At 37.3% G+C, this 14,799-nt stretch overlaps 1 protein-coding gene across 5 annotated transcripts in view; it reads right to left on the bottom strand.

The window, feature by feature from the left end:
* The window catches only part of GALK2 (galactokinase 2), a 136,677-nt gene that overhangs the window by 36,978 nt on the left and 84,900 nt on the right, over positions 1 to 14,799 (bottom strand). For all 5 annotated transcript variants that reach the window (XM_079129951.1, XM_079129949.1, XM_079129952.1 and 2 more), the window contains one exon: positions 2,158 to 2,368. In XM_079129951.1, coding sequence (XP_078986077.1) covers positions 2,158 to 2,368 — 211 coding nt within the window. The remainder of the gene's footprint in view (positions 1 to 2,157; positions 2,369 to 14,799) is intronic.

The following is a 14,799-nucleotide window of genomic DNA, read 5'->3' as shown; positions in this document are numbered from 1 at the left end:
TATTCGTTACCATGATTGTTGCAGGGCACTCTCCTCCATTAGACACTAAGTTACCAGAAGGTAGAGACCATGTTCTACTTATCTTCATATCCCAGCATTTATTGTGATACTTAGTCAGAAGTAATCGATGCATATTTGCTGAATTAAAGAAATTGTCTTAGGTCAAAGCAGAAAATGCTGTTTTCCTGGAAGATCTTCCTGTCCAATTCCCTACCCAACCTCTTCATTTAATGAACAGTTTATTAATTCTCATTACTTATGCACATGCACACATAACACACACACACACACACACACACACACAGAGTATTTAGCAAGTCCTTTGGTGATGTGGGTCTATTTACAATCTCAGTCACCTCACTCTACATTACAGACATTTTGGAGATAAACACTCAACTCTCTGTACTTCTCTGGTCATGTTATTTTCTCTCACTCCTCTCTGCTCTGTACCTGCTGTTTTGTCTGCCTGGAATTCTTTCTGACTGCTTTTCTGCCTAGGAAACTCCTATCTATTATTTAACTTTTGGCTCACTGCTATCTCCTTAGTAAAGCTGGCTTTGACTTCTCCTTTCTTATCTCCAAAGTACTCTCCATCACCACACTCATCACTGCATGAGCACCTCCATTACAAAGCATGAATCTTAGCACATTACATGATTACTCCCTTAAGGGAAGTACTCCTATTATGTCTATTTTCATGGCAAAACTAAGGCCACCTTTAGTTTACTGCTTTTCTGGAGCAAGAATTTTAGGTTTTGTGGGCTATCTAGGCTCTGTAACAACTATTCTACTTTGCTCTTATAGTGAAAAATCAACTACAGCAAATATACGGCTGTGTTCTAGTGAAACTTATTTTACAAAAATAGGTGAAAGGCCTCAGTTGGTCAGTTCTGGAAACTTAATCAAGTTCATCAAAGTAAAATCAATCTGGCAATGTTAAAAATCAAAATGCAATCCCTGTCCTCAAGTGATCCCCTTATATTATCCCAAATTGGTCAATAGTGGCAGCCTTAAAGACTATTTCACAGACAAATCCACACTAGGAACTCAATAACCAGTCATAGAAACAAACTGAAGGGGATAGAAATGGGGCTTTGAGGCTTGTCTTTTTGCCAAAATCCCACCCTTCCTAACCTCACCCTAAAGGGAAATTAAATCTTAACTTAATGTCCTTGTCACTAATACTGACCTCCCACAAATAGACAACCTTTACTTCTAAGAGGAACAACTACTCAAAGATTCCATCCTGTACCTCCAACTTGAACTTGGGCTTCATCTTAGCTTCTGATGTTATCTGTTCAAAAACAAAACTACCGGGCTGGGGATATGGCTCAGTTGATAGAGTGCTTGCCTTGCGAGCACAAGGCCCTGGGTTCAATCCCCAGCACCGCAAAAAAATTTTAAAAAAATTTAAAATAAATAAATAAAAACAAAACTACCTCAAAGCAGCAGGCAAACAGAATAAACTTCCACTCTAAAGTGGGCCATGGGTTTCAACCTGAGCACTGAAGAAGGCTGGTGTTCCACAGCAGTTCTGAGTACTACTCTAACCTAGATCCTTCTATATAAATAACATAATAACCAGGAAAATGAATAAGGAAAAAATAAGATGAAAAGAGAGAGGCTTACTAAGTTACAAACCTCTTGAGGCAGGAATCATGTCTTATTCACCTTCACCTAAACCAAATACCTGGCATATACCAAGAAATGTTTGGTAATGAACAGATTTATGAACCTACAGACCTATGTAATTTAGTTTGTCAAAACACACAAAACTATGCTTAGCAGAATCCTTGGGGAAGTTTGAAAAACTTCCAGTTGTAAGTGGGGGAATAATCCATGCCTTCCTTTCTCCAGCAGACTTACCATCTTTTTTTTTTTTTTATAGACTGCATTTTGATTCATTGTACACAAATGGGGTTCAACATTTCATTTCTATGGTTGTACACAATGTAGATTCACACCATTCGTGTAATCATACATGTACATAGGGTAATGATGTCTGTCTCATTCCACCATTTTTCATACTCCCCCTCCCTCCCTTTCATTTCCCTCTACATAAACTAAATTTCCTCCATTCTTCTCTCACCACCCCCACCCCCCAGATTGTGGAAAGAACCTAGATGCCCTTCAACAGATGAATGGATGAAGACTTACCATCTTGAGTGTTTGGACTCAGGATTTGCGTTCGGAGTTCCTCCAGGCTAATTCCCAGACACCTACAGATCTCCTCAGGGCTATAGGGTTCAGAATGAAGGGCATCCTCTGTGACCAACAGCATTTCTTCCAGACTAATCCCTAGTTCCGTCTGCACCTCCTCCAGTCGCAGAACTTTGTCCCATTGCAAGCTTTTGTACTTAGCCAGGAGCTGTAAGTTCAAACCATGATAATAGTAATCATTCCACAATCCAATATATACTATTCTAATTAGTTAGATTCAACTTTCAGCTGTTCAGGATTTTGTTGTTGTTGTTATTCTTTGTTTTCTATTCAACCTATCCAAATTTCCCACCCTTGCTTGGAAGTGCAAAGTAGGATCAGATGTTTGGAATTAAATATGACTATATGACACTCACAGGTTAGTTAAATACCTGTACTAAAACACATATATACACATGCATGTGCACACATGTGCACATGTGTACACACACAAAACTAAACCCCCACTGAATTTTTTTTTTTTTTGGCCTATCACCACTTTACCCCAGGACTATTTATTTGAATAATTTCATTCTTTTATCCCTATTCAGTTCATCTCTACAACATCTCTTTATAAAGTCTAGAGAAAACTACTCAACTCTCATGTGACCTAAGATGAACACTGTATGCCTGATTTCATTAGAGCACTTCCTGTTTACTACATGCCTCTTTGAAAATGCCTAATGAGTTTAAGTATCTGGGCGTTTGGAGTGAAGTCCCAGATTTTAAATGAAAACCTCATTGGTGACCTTATGAAAAACCCTTTCATTAGGTCGCTGGTAGTAGTAGGGCTGTATGTTTCTCCACCCTCAAGAAAAAGAGCCTGTCTTTCAATTGTGTCCTGAGGCAGATCCACAATCTGATGGAGAGGGTAGAATACAAATCAAGTCTTTCTAACCAGATCCATTTATGGGAACCCCAGTCCACAATATATTTCTCTAATTTTCCCCAAACTACTGACATTCCTTCAGAGCAGGTGACAATCAAAACAATGAAGATTTCACTCCCCGGATATCTAAACAATTCATTGCCTGGGTGTGAGGACAGCAGGTGCAAAAAGAAGCAAGCAAGCAAGCAAGCAAGAGAAGGGGAAATTAGTCTTCAAGGAAATGTGCATCTGATTTGCTCTTCTATTTTGTTAATGATTTGATTTTCTCTCTTTTAGAGAGGAAGCAGGATTTACCAAAAGACCATTGTAGTTTGGTTAGGGCCACTCACTTCTGAAGAATGTTAATAACAGAAGTTCTTATATTTATTAATCATCTTTTTTAAAACCCTGGCTCATACATTTGAAAGGAGTTAATGATTTTAAGGCAGAACTGGGAAAAGAGACAATAGAACTCTGTTTTTCTACTCAATTATTTTACAGAACACGGTGCCATTTTTAAAGCGAAGACATAAGCTAAGACCTTTCTTCTGGCTTGTTTGCTTAGCACATTTAATTAGTGTTTATTAGCAGTGATGGGTTGATAGCTCTACAGACTCATTCATTCATTAAACTCAATCATTCATATTCTATATGACAACGTATTACAAAAATACTCTGACAAAACTTATAAACAAAAGAATAAATATACAATACATTTATTTTATGTGGAAAAAGAGCTGAAGTCAGTGATCTCCTACAATAATGTTTTTTTTTTTTTTTTTTTTTTGTGAAATGTATCCAGAATCCAACCAAGATAAGTAAAAAGCTAACAAATTTGGTTTCAATGTGCTTTTCTCTTCTTTTAAAATGTTCGAAAAACTTAGCTGGGCAGCAGCTTGGGAGGCTGAGGCAGAAGAATCTTGAGTTCAAAGCCAGATTCGGCAATGGCGAGGCACTAAGCAACTCAGTGATTGAGTGCCCTGGGTTCAAACCCCAGTACCCCCTCTAAAAAAAAAAAAAAAAATCTTCAACAAACCTACGAAATAGGTATTATTACACTATTTGAGAGATGAAAGTAACTTGTTCAAAGTCACCTAACTAGTAAATATCAGAGTTAGAAATTAAACTCAGGTCCTAGGGCTCTTTCTTGCTTCCCCCAGGCCACATTCTGAATGAGATATTCATATTAGTTCAAATCACCACCTAAGTCTTAGAAAGGCATTTCTAAGCATAAACTAATGTTTGTGCTAGACCTGAACATTCCAGTAATTTAAAAACACTTTAACAAATGGATTTCTTTGAAAATAAAGGAAAAGGAAAAACATCAGACATTTCCCTATGATAAAAGAGGGTACTTTCTAAGAAATTTTCAGTCACAAGTTCCCATCTTCATTCTCACTTGAACTAGTCACATTACCCTAGACACTTGATTTAAAAAAAAAAGAAAAACTGGGCCAGTGATGTACAGGAAGAAAGCCTATTAGGGATGCCTGAAGCCCATGATTCAGTTCTCACAGGACCCCACTATATTCTTTTCCCTAAAGACAAGAGGTACTAACATACAGCAGTTCACATTCACTCCAGCAATATCTCAGTTTTCTGTTAGCCCAATCGTCCACTTAGTCCTCAGCTGAAGGGTCTACACAGCCAAGCTGGTGTGTATTTCAATTAAGGATGAAATCTACCACATGTCCTCAACAACAGCTGCACAGTCCATCATCTGTTGAATTGCACTATACTGGGAGAGTAAAATAGGAAAGCCACTTAAGCCTGTTGAAATTTGGCTCAGGAATCAGAAAGATGACTTGCAGATGAGGGAAGTGGGTGGGTAAGATTGCTGTTACTCAAAGACAGAACTTCATGAGGGAATTCATCACTTGCAGCCCTGATGACTGGCCTACTTCACATTTGTGGGGCAGGGCTACAGGTCATTTTGTCACAAGTTCCTCACTCAATAGCAGGGTGGGGAAATAAGAAAAAGCAGTACTTTGTCAACATTTACCATTTTCTTTTTTCCATAGCAAACTCATTAGGTGTTCACATCAGAAACTACTTCTGGGAGGTTCCTAACTCTGTTTCATGATCCATGGACATAAAAGCAGGCAACAAGTGTTTTGTTTGGTCATGGAAAGAAGCACTGATATACAGTGATAGGACAATGTCTCAGGCTGCTTCGTCTCAGAAGCAGGATTTCAGACAAGAATCTGGGGGCAAGAAGTTGTGGGGAAGGTGATCCTAAAGACCACTGGTACAGAAGTGGAAAGCAAGACGAAAAGAAACCAATAGGAAGGGCACTGATTGACAGATGAGGTTAAGTCTGCTGGGCCCTCTGGGACCTGCATGTATAAACCTCAGCTGGGACTTACACAAAGGGCAAGAGAGCTGAGATGTTTGCCACTAACTCCCAATTATGACTGGTTGAGGATACTCTCAAGGGAATGAACTCCCTAGCACTTCCATGTTGTCTCAGATTCAAAGTAAAGTACTAAGCACTCTCCTACAGCCAGAAAAAGTTCTCAGTCCCAAAAATGGTCCCATTAAGCAAAGTTCAAAGATATTGACCCTATCAGAATCTACCTCTATTCAGTTATCTCATTGTATTAACCCATCAATGGAAAAAGTACCAAGTTTTCTCCTTACCAGGTCAGCAAAAGGAAGAATTACCTATAAAAACAGCAATTCATTGAACAGGCTGTTTTCCAGACAACATATATGTTTATGATAAAAATTTCAAACAATACATAAAAGTTCAAAGTACAAAAAAATGAAATAAAATCATTATAAAATCATTTGTAATCACCCTCAATGAACTAACCATCAACTGCCTTTTTTTTTTTTTGGTATCAGGGATTGAACTCAGGGGTGCTTAACCACTGAGCCACATCCCTAATCCTTTTTATCTTTTATTTTGAGATAGGATCTCACTAAGTTGCTTAGGGTCTTGGTAAATTGCTGAGATTGGCTTTGAACTCGCAATGCTCTTGTCTCAGCCTCCTGAGCTGCTGGAATTATAGGCATGTGCCACCATACCCAACTTAACTGCCATTTTGATAACCATCCTATCTTACTTTTCTTTCTTCATGCCTACACATATAGTCTGACATAAATGGAATCATACATAGCTGCTTTTATTGGGGATACTTTTTAAAAATCATTCCCCTCAGCCCTCTTCCAACTACAAGAGCCTTCCCCAATGTTCCACACTACATGGTGACTTCTGTGTTCATGTACTACCATGTACTACTTCTGTGCTCATAACTACCAAAAACACATTGACTACATTGACCTTCCCCAATCTTAGTCATCCCTATTTTCATGTTTTCCATATTAGTTTGCAGGCCACAGAATAATTCTGGTCCTGCAAATGGACCTACTACAATCCTATCCATACCCTCCCTCAACACGACCTCTTCTCTAAGGCAACCCTCAGCATCATGCTCAGGATTCCATTTATACTTAATTCCTAAGGGGATACAATGGAAAGAACAGAGGCTAAGACAGACTTGGACTCTTCCACTCACTTAAAAGAAGTCACCACAATACTTGGCCTGAAAGTCCAAGTATGTAAAGTGAGGCATTCACAAGCAATTGTGAAGATTAAATAATAATTAAAACACAAGTAACACCTTTCCTGGCCCAGAAGAGGTACTCTGGGAGGATTAAATTTTCTTTCCTCTGTACATTCTTCTGACTTTTAGCTGGTTCTTTTTCATCTGACTCCTTCTTCAATATACAAATGTTTTCTATCTTGAAATTCCTTATTCTTTATTTTTCCACTGCTTTTGCCATCCAACAACTAGAATAAGTGGCCATTCTCACCACTTCCAGGCCTTCTCTGGCTATTCTAAGCACTATGGCCTCACAAAGACTTCCTAATCTCCAAAACCACTTGCAAATCCATTGGTCTTTTCTCAGACCCCTTAATATTTATTTACTTGTGTATTTATCTTGTGTGTGTGTGTGTGTGTGTGGTACTGGGGATTGAACCCAGGGCCTCATGCATCTAGGCAAGCCACCAAGATATTTCCCCCCTTTTGAAACTTTATTTTGAGTTAAGTCTCACTAAGGGAGAACCTGCAAATCTCCTGCCTCAGTCTCCTAAATAGCTGGTATTACAGGCATATACTGCAGGGTCTGGAAGTTCTCTTAATTTTTCATTAATCCATGATCTTAGATACTGGATTTTAGTACCCACTTTTGAATTTCCCATTGCATTGGTTTCTATAGCATTAAATTTTCCTGGTTTCCCTCTTGTCTCCGATGCATATACCATTTCCTTCCATGACTCACCTTTTTTTCCTTTTCTTATTTAACTGAAGTCATCTCCAAGCTTATCCTGACCTTCTGAGCTTCTCTTTCCACATTCTTCCCCTCAGCAAACTGAATTTAGCTGTTGGTTTCAACTACAACCTTAAAACAACTATATCTGAAGGTTATATCCCTGACCAGTAGGTACATTCAAAGCTGAAATTACCAAGTACTTGTAAGAAAATTCCATGGGGAATCCGAGTCACCTTCGATCCTACCTTCATCAAATCTCACAGCAGCAGCACCATACTTTTCATTCGTCATTTCAACTTGAAATTGCAGCCCTTATAAACTCAATGCTTTTCCTTCATGCATGCACATCTGCATGCAGTGAGTGTTTACTGAGTGCCTGCCACTTCCCAGGTCCCAGGCAGACAGCAGCAATGAATAAGGCACATATGCCACCTGACCATAGGGAGCTTACAGCTACCAGAGGAGAGAAAATGTTAAATAAACATTACACAGCAAAGAACTTAATCCAACTGTGATAAACTGTATAATTGAAAAATATAAGATGTGCTTAGAGTATATACAAAAGTGTCAAATCTAATGAGGGTGGGGAGGATGTCCTAGAAAACTTTTCAGAGTTATGGCATGCATTCAAAAAGGAAAACAGAAACACAATCAGGAGATCTTGGATTCAACCCCTTACGAGGTCCAGTAATAGCTTCTCTCATCTCTCTTTGTATCCCACCCAATACTGTTAAGACACACTTCTCTTCAATCAAGTCAAAAGTTTCTGCTGTTCAATTAATATTTCTCAAATCCCCTGCTAACAACATAACAACATTAATGGCTCCCTGTTATTTCCAGGACCAAGCCTGGGTGATCCTTAATATATTCAGTACTGCTACAGTCTGTTTCCACTGTACTTATCACCAGTTTCCCAGTATGTAGACCCCTCTGCCATGCAGCTTGGACTCACCATTCTCTGAAAACTCCATGCTAGAGTCTTGGCAGTGTGCTCTACTATATCAACAGAATGAGGGAAATTGGCTACATTCTTAGGTATTTGGTTTTTCTCTGCTCAAATTAAGAAAACTGCCAAGGACCTGAGAGTATTATGCCAACTCCTACTCACATTCTATCAGACAAAGAATAAGTTCCATATTGATTGCTAAGTGAAAAAAACTGAAAAACTGGGTGAGGGATGGTCCCTGACCAGACAGGCCCTCAAAAGAATCGCTGAAAATATTCCCTGAAGTGTCCAAAGGACCACATGAAACTCCCTCCTTCATTGCTCCACATGTTGCCACAAAGAGTTCAGGATATGCAAAAAGCAACTGTATAATTTCTCTTCCCTACTTAACTTCCCATAATGCTTATTATTGCCATCACAATTTTATCCCTCAATGTAACTAAAGGATACTCTCTTTTAGAGACATAAAATATTTCTGGAAAAATTTAAGCCACTAAATACATGAAAAATATGAAGAATTTTGTGCCCATTAAAGATTCCTACCGCTTTAATTTAAGAACATAAAAATGTGCCTCACTTAAAAGTATCATTTACGCAAGTAATAATTATAAATCTCTACTGAGTTTTCTTTGAAATGTTTTTAATTTTAGTCCAAATGCTCTATAAGACTCTGACTTTTAATGACTCTAAATCAATTAGTTTTTGAAAGCTGGTGGAGAGAGGCAGAGACAAAGAGAGACAGAGAAAGGAAACAAGAATAAATGAAACTGTTCATATTAAAGCAAAACAAATAAAAATCACCTTTATTGGTTTAGTGTACTTCCCTGTGCTAAAGAGATATGAAAGATATTCAATATCAAAAAAGGAGTTTAGGAAGATAGGAGAATAAAAATAAGTGTTATTCGTTACATCTTTGCCCTGTGGTGCTCTAAAACTATCCTGACTAGCCATTCTCCACTGATACATTATTATTGTCTGCAAACACAAAAGTTTGTTCTGATTGAGATAAGTTTCTTTACATTTTAACATGAGTTTATTTTCTTATCTGATAAGACTATTTTCAAACAAAAATTAAATCTACTCATCTACCAAAAAAAAAAATGGAAGAATGGAACCATAAACCATATTGGCAGGAAAATATGCTTTACAGGATCTCAGTCTATCTTCCTAAGCAAAAGCATATTCCTAACATCAACATCTCTGGATGCAGCTCATATCAGCAGTCTTATCTTCACTTCCCTATTATACAAAACCTTCTAGTATAATTATTTGCTACATCCTGATATAGAAAAATTTCTCCGGTGTGATAGTCTTCCACTTTTCTTCACATTTGGGAGAGAGAAAATATTACAGTATTTTAAACAAGTGTTTTATCTACATCATTTGGGGGAAATAGGTAGCCAGAATTCAAATCCAGATGCCAATTTCACTGATCAAAATACCTTTAGAATGAATATGGAGATATGTGTTAAACTCAAAAGACATCTTCCAGAATAGGAGGTTGTATAGTGGCTTAAGATCTTCAGTTACTACTGTTTCCAAGTGATTTCCTTTTTTTTTTTTTATTTTTTTTTTTTTTTATTGTAAACAAATGGGATACATGTTGTTTCTCTGTTTGTACATGGCGTAAAGGCATACCATTTGTGTAATCATAAATTTACATAGAGCAATGTTGTTTGATTCATTGTGTTATTTTTTTCCCTTCCCCCCACCCCTCCCTCCCCTCTTTACCCTCTATACAGTAGTTCCTTCCTCTATACTTGCCCCCCTCCCTAACCCTAACTCTAACCCTTCCCTCCCCCCCATTATGTGTCAACCTCCACTTATTAGCGATATCATTCGTCCTTTGGCTTTTTGAGATTGGCTTATCTCACTTAGCATGATATTCTCCAATTTCATCCATTTGCCTGCAAATGTCATAATTTTATCATTCTTTATGGCTGAGTAATATTCCATAGTATATATATACCACAGTTTCTTTATCCACTCATCAATTGAAGGGCATCTAGGTTGGTTCCACAGTCTGGCTATTGTGAATTGAGCAGCTATGAACATTGATGTGGCTGTATTTCTGTAGTATGCAGATTTTAAGTCCTTTGGGTATAGGCCAAGGAGTGGGATAGCTGGGTCAAATGGTGGTTCCATTCCAAGTTTTCTAAGGAATCTCCACACTGCTTTCCATAACGGCTGCACTAATTTGCAGCCCCACCAGCAGTGTATGAGTGTACCTTTCTCCCCACATCCTCGCCAACACCTGTTGTTGCTCGTATTCTTGATAATCGCCATTCTAATTGGGGTGAGATGGAACCTTAGGGTGGTTTTGATTTGCATTTCTCTTATTACTAGAGATGTTGAACATTTTTCCATATGTTTGTTGATTGCTTGTAGATCTTCTTCTGTGAAGTGTCTATTCATTTCCTTAGCCCATTTGTTGACTGGACTGTTTGAATTCTTGGAGTAGAGTTTTTTGAGTTCTTTATAGATTCTGGAGATTAGTGCTCTATCTGAAGTATGATTGGCAAAGATATTCTCCCACTCTGTAGGCTCTTTCTTCGCATTGCTGATAGTTTCCTTTGCTGAGAGAAAGCTTTTTAGTTTGAATCTATCCCAGTGGTTGATTCTAGCTTTTATTTCTTGTGCTATGGGAGTCCTGTTAAGGAAGTCTGGTCCTAGACCAACAAGATGAAGATTTGGACCTACTTTTTCTTCTATAATCTGCAGGGTCTCTGGTCTGATTCCGAGGTCCTTAATCCATTTTGAGTTTAGTTTCGTGCATGGTGAGAGATATGGGTTTAGTTTCATTCTGTTGCATATGGATTTCCAATTCTCCCAGCACCATTTGTTGAAGAGGCTATCTTTTCTCCATTGCATATTTTTGGCCCCTTTGTCTAGTATGAGAAAATTGTATTTATTTGGGTTTGTGTCCGTGTCCTCTATTCTGTACCATTGATCTACCTTTCTATTTTGGTACCAATACCATGCCGTTTTTGTTACTATTGCTTTGTAGTAGAGTTGAAGATCTGGTATTGCAATACCCCCTGTTTCACTCTTCCTGCTAAGGATTGCTTTAGCTATTCTGGGTTTCTTATTCTTCCAGATGAATTTCATAATTGCCTGCTCTATTTCTGTAAGGTACGTCATTGGGATTTTAATTGGAATTGCATTGAATTTGTATAGCACTTTAGGTAGTATGGCCATTTTGACAATATTAATTCTTCCTATCCAAGAACATGGAAGATCTTTCCATCTTCTAAGGTGTTCTTTAATTTCTTTCTTTAGTGTTGTATAGTTCTCATTGTAGAGGTCTTTCACCTCTTTTGTGAGATTGATTCCCAAGTATTTTATTTTTTTCGAGGCTATTGTGAATGGGGTAGTTTTCCTAATTTCTCTTTCTGAAGATTCATCACTTATGTATAAAAATGCGTTGGATTTATGGGCATTGATCTTGTAACCTGCTACTTTACTGAAATCACTTATGAGTTCTAAGAGTTTTCTGGTGGAATTTCCAGGTTCCTCTAAATATATAATCATGTCATCAGCGAACAGGGATAGTTTGAGTTCTTCTTTTCCAATTCGTATCCCTTTAATTTCTTTGGTTTGTCTAATTGCTCTGGCCAGAGTCTCAAGAACGATGTTGAATAGAAGTGGTGAAAGAGGGCATCCCTGCCTTGTTCCAGTTTTTAGGGGGAATGCTTTCAGCTTTTCACCATTTAGAATGATATTAGCCATGGGCTTAGCATAAATGGCCTTTACAATATTAAGGAATGTTCCCACTATCCCTATTTGTTCTAGTGTTTTGAGCATGAAGGGGTGCTGTATTTTATCAAATGCTTTTTCTGCGTCTATTGAAATAATCATGTGATTCTTGACTTTAAGTCTATTAATATGGTGAATTACGTTTATTGATTTCCTGATGTTGAACCAACCTTGCATCCCTGGGATGAAACCCACTTGATCATGGTGCACTATCTTTTTAATATGTTTTTGTATGCGATTTGCTAAAATTTTGTTGAGAATTTTTGCGTCGATGTTCATTAAGGATATTGGTCTGAAATTTTCTTTCCTTGATGAGTCTCTGTCTGGTTTAGGTATCAGTGTGATATTGGCTTCATAGAATGAGTTTGGGAGGGTTCCCTCCTCTTCTATTTTATGGAATACTTTGAGAAGTATTGGAATGAGCTCTTCCTTAAAGGTTTTGTAGAACTCGGCTGAGAACCCATCTGGTCCCGGACTTTTCTTTGTTGGTAGGCTTTTGATGACTTCTTCTATTTCAGTACTTGAAATTGGTCTATTTAAATTGTTTATGTCCTCCTCATTCAGTTTAGGCAATTCATATGTCTCTAGAAACCTGTTGATGTCTTCGAAATTTTCTATTTTGTTGGAGTATAGATTTTCAAAATAGCTTCTAATTATGTTTTGTATTTCCATCCTGTCTGTAGTGATATTTCCTTGTTCATTCCGAATTTTAGTGATTTGGGTTTTCTCTCGTCTTCTCTTTGTTAGTGTGGCTAAAGGTTTATCAATTTTGTTTATTTTTTCGAAGAACCAACTATTTATTTTGTCAATTTTTTGTATTGTTTCTTTTGTTTCAATTTCATTGATTTCAGCTCTGAGTTTAACAATTTCCTGTCTTCTACTACTTTTGGTGCTGTTCTGTTCTTCTTTTTCTAAGGCTTTGAGCTGTAGTGTTAGGTTGTTTATTTGTTGAGTTTTACTTCTTTTATTAAATGCGCTCCATGAAATAAATTTCCCTCTAAGTACTGCTTTCATAGTGTCCCAGAGGTTTTGATATGATGTTTCTTTGTTCTCATTTACCTCTAAGAATTTTTTAATTTCCTTCTTAATATCTTCTGTTATCCATTCATCATATAATAGCATATTGTTTAACCTCCAGATGTTGGAATAGTTTCTGTGTTTTACTCTTTCATTTATTTCTAACTTCAATCCATTATGATCTGATAGAATACATGCTAGTGTCTCTATCTTCTTGTATTTGCTAACATTAGCTTTGTGGCATAATATATGGTCTATTTTAGAGAAGGATCCATGTGCTGCTGAGAAGAAAGTGTATTCACTCTTGGTTGGATGGAATATTCTATAAATGTCCGTTAAGTCTAAATTATTGATTGTGTTGTTGAGATCTATGGTTTCTTTGCTCAATTTTTGTCTGGAAGATCTGTCCAGTGGTGAGAGCGGCGTGTTAAAATCACCTAGTATTATTGTGTTGTGGTCTATTTGGTTTCTGAAATTGAGAAGGATTTGTTTGACATACATAGATGAGCCACTGTTTGGGGCATAGATGTTTATGATTGTTATATCTTGCTGATTTATGCTTCCCTTAAGCAGTATGAAATAACCTTCTTTATCCCTTCTGACTAACTTTGGCTTGAAGTCCACATTATCGGAAATGAGGATGGATACTCCAGCTTTTTTGCTGAGTCCATGTGCATGGTATGTTTTTCCCCATCCTTTCACCTTTAATCTATGGGTATCTTTTTCTATGAGGTGAGTCTCTTGCAGGCAACATATTGTTGGATCTTTCTTTTTAATCCAGTCTGCCAGTCTATGTCTTTTGATTGATGAATTCAGGCCATTAACGTTCAGGGTTATTATAGAGAAATGATTTGGTTTCCCGGTCATTTGGTTCATTTTTAAAATTTTGTTTATTTATTTGTTTGACACAACTTGTTTCCTCCTTTATTTGACAATTCCTTTAGGATAATTCCTCCCTTTGCTGATTTGCTTCTTTGTTTTTCATCTCTTCCTCATGGAATATTTTGTTGAGAATGTTCTGTAATGCTGGCTTTCTTTTTGTAAATTCTTTTAGCTTTTGTTTATCATGGAAGGATTTTATTTCATCGTCAAATTTGAAGGTAAGTTTTGCTGGGTATAAGATTCTTGGTTGGCATCCATTTTCTTTCAGGGCTTGAAAAATGTTGTTCCAGGACCTTCTAGCTTTTAGGGTCTGGATTGAAAAATCTGCTGATATGCGTATTGGTTTCCCCCTGAATGTAATTTGGTTCTTTTCTCTCACAGCCTTTAAAATTCTGTCTTTATTTTGTATGTTAGGTATTTTCATTATAATGTGCCTTGGTGTGGGTCTGTTGTAATTTTGTGTATTTGGAGTCCTGTAAGCCTCTTGAACTTGATTTTCCATTTCATTCTTCAGATTTGGGAAATTTTCTGATATTATTTCATTGAATAGGTTGTTCATTCCTTTGGCTTGTTTCTCTAGGCCTTCCTCAATCCCAATAATTCTTAAATTTGGCCTTTTCATGATATCCCATAGTTCTTGTAGATTCTGTTCATGATTTCTTACCATCTTCTCTGTTTGTTCAGCTTTGTTTTCAAGGTTAAATATTTTGTCTTCAATGTCTGAGGTTCTGTCTTCCAGGTGTTCTATCCTATTGGATATGCTTTCTATGGAGTTCTTAATTTGGTTTATTGTTTCCTTCATGTCAAGGATTTCTGTTTGGTTTTTTTTCAATATCTCTAACTCTTTATT

This window comes from Sciurus vulgaris, assembly GCF_902686455.1.
Source record: "Sciurus vulgaris genome assembly, chromosome: 2".
NCBI classification, from domain to species: Eukaryota; Metazoa; Chordata; class Mammalia; order Rodentia; family Sciuridae; genus Sciurus; species Sciurus vulgaris.
The sequence above is the reverse complement of the archived record's forward strand: the minus strand, read 5'-3'. Positions and strand labels throughout refer to the sequence as shown.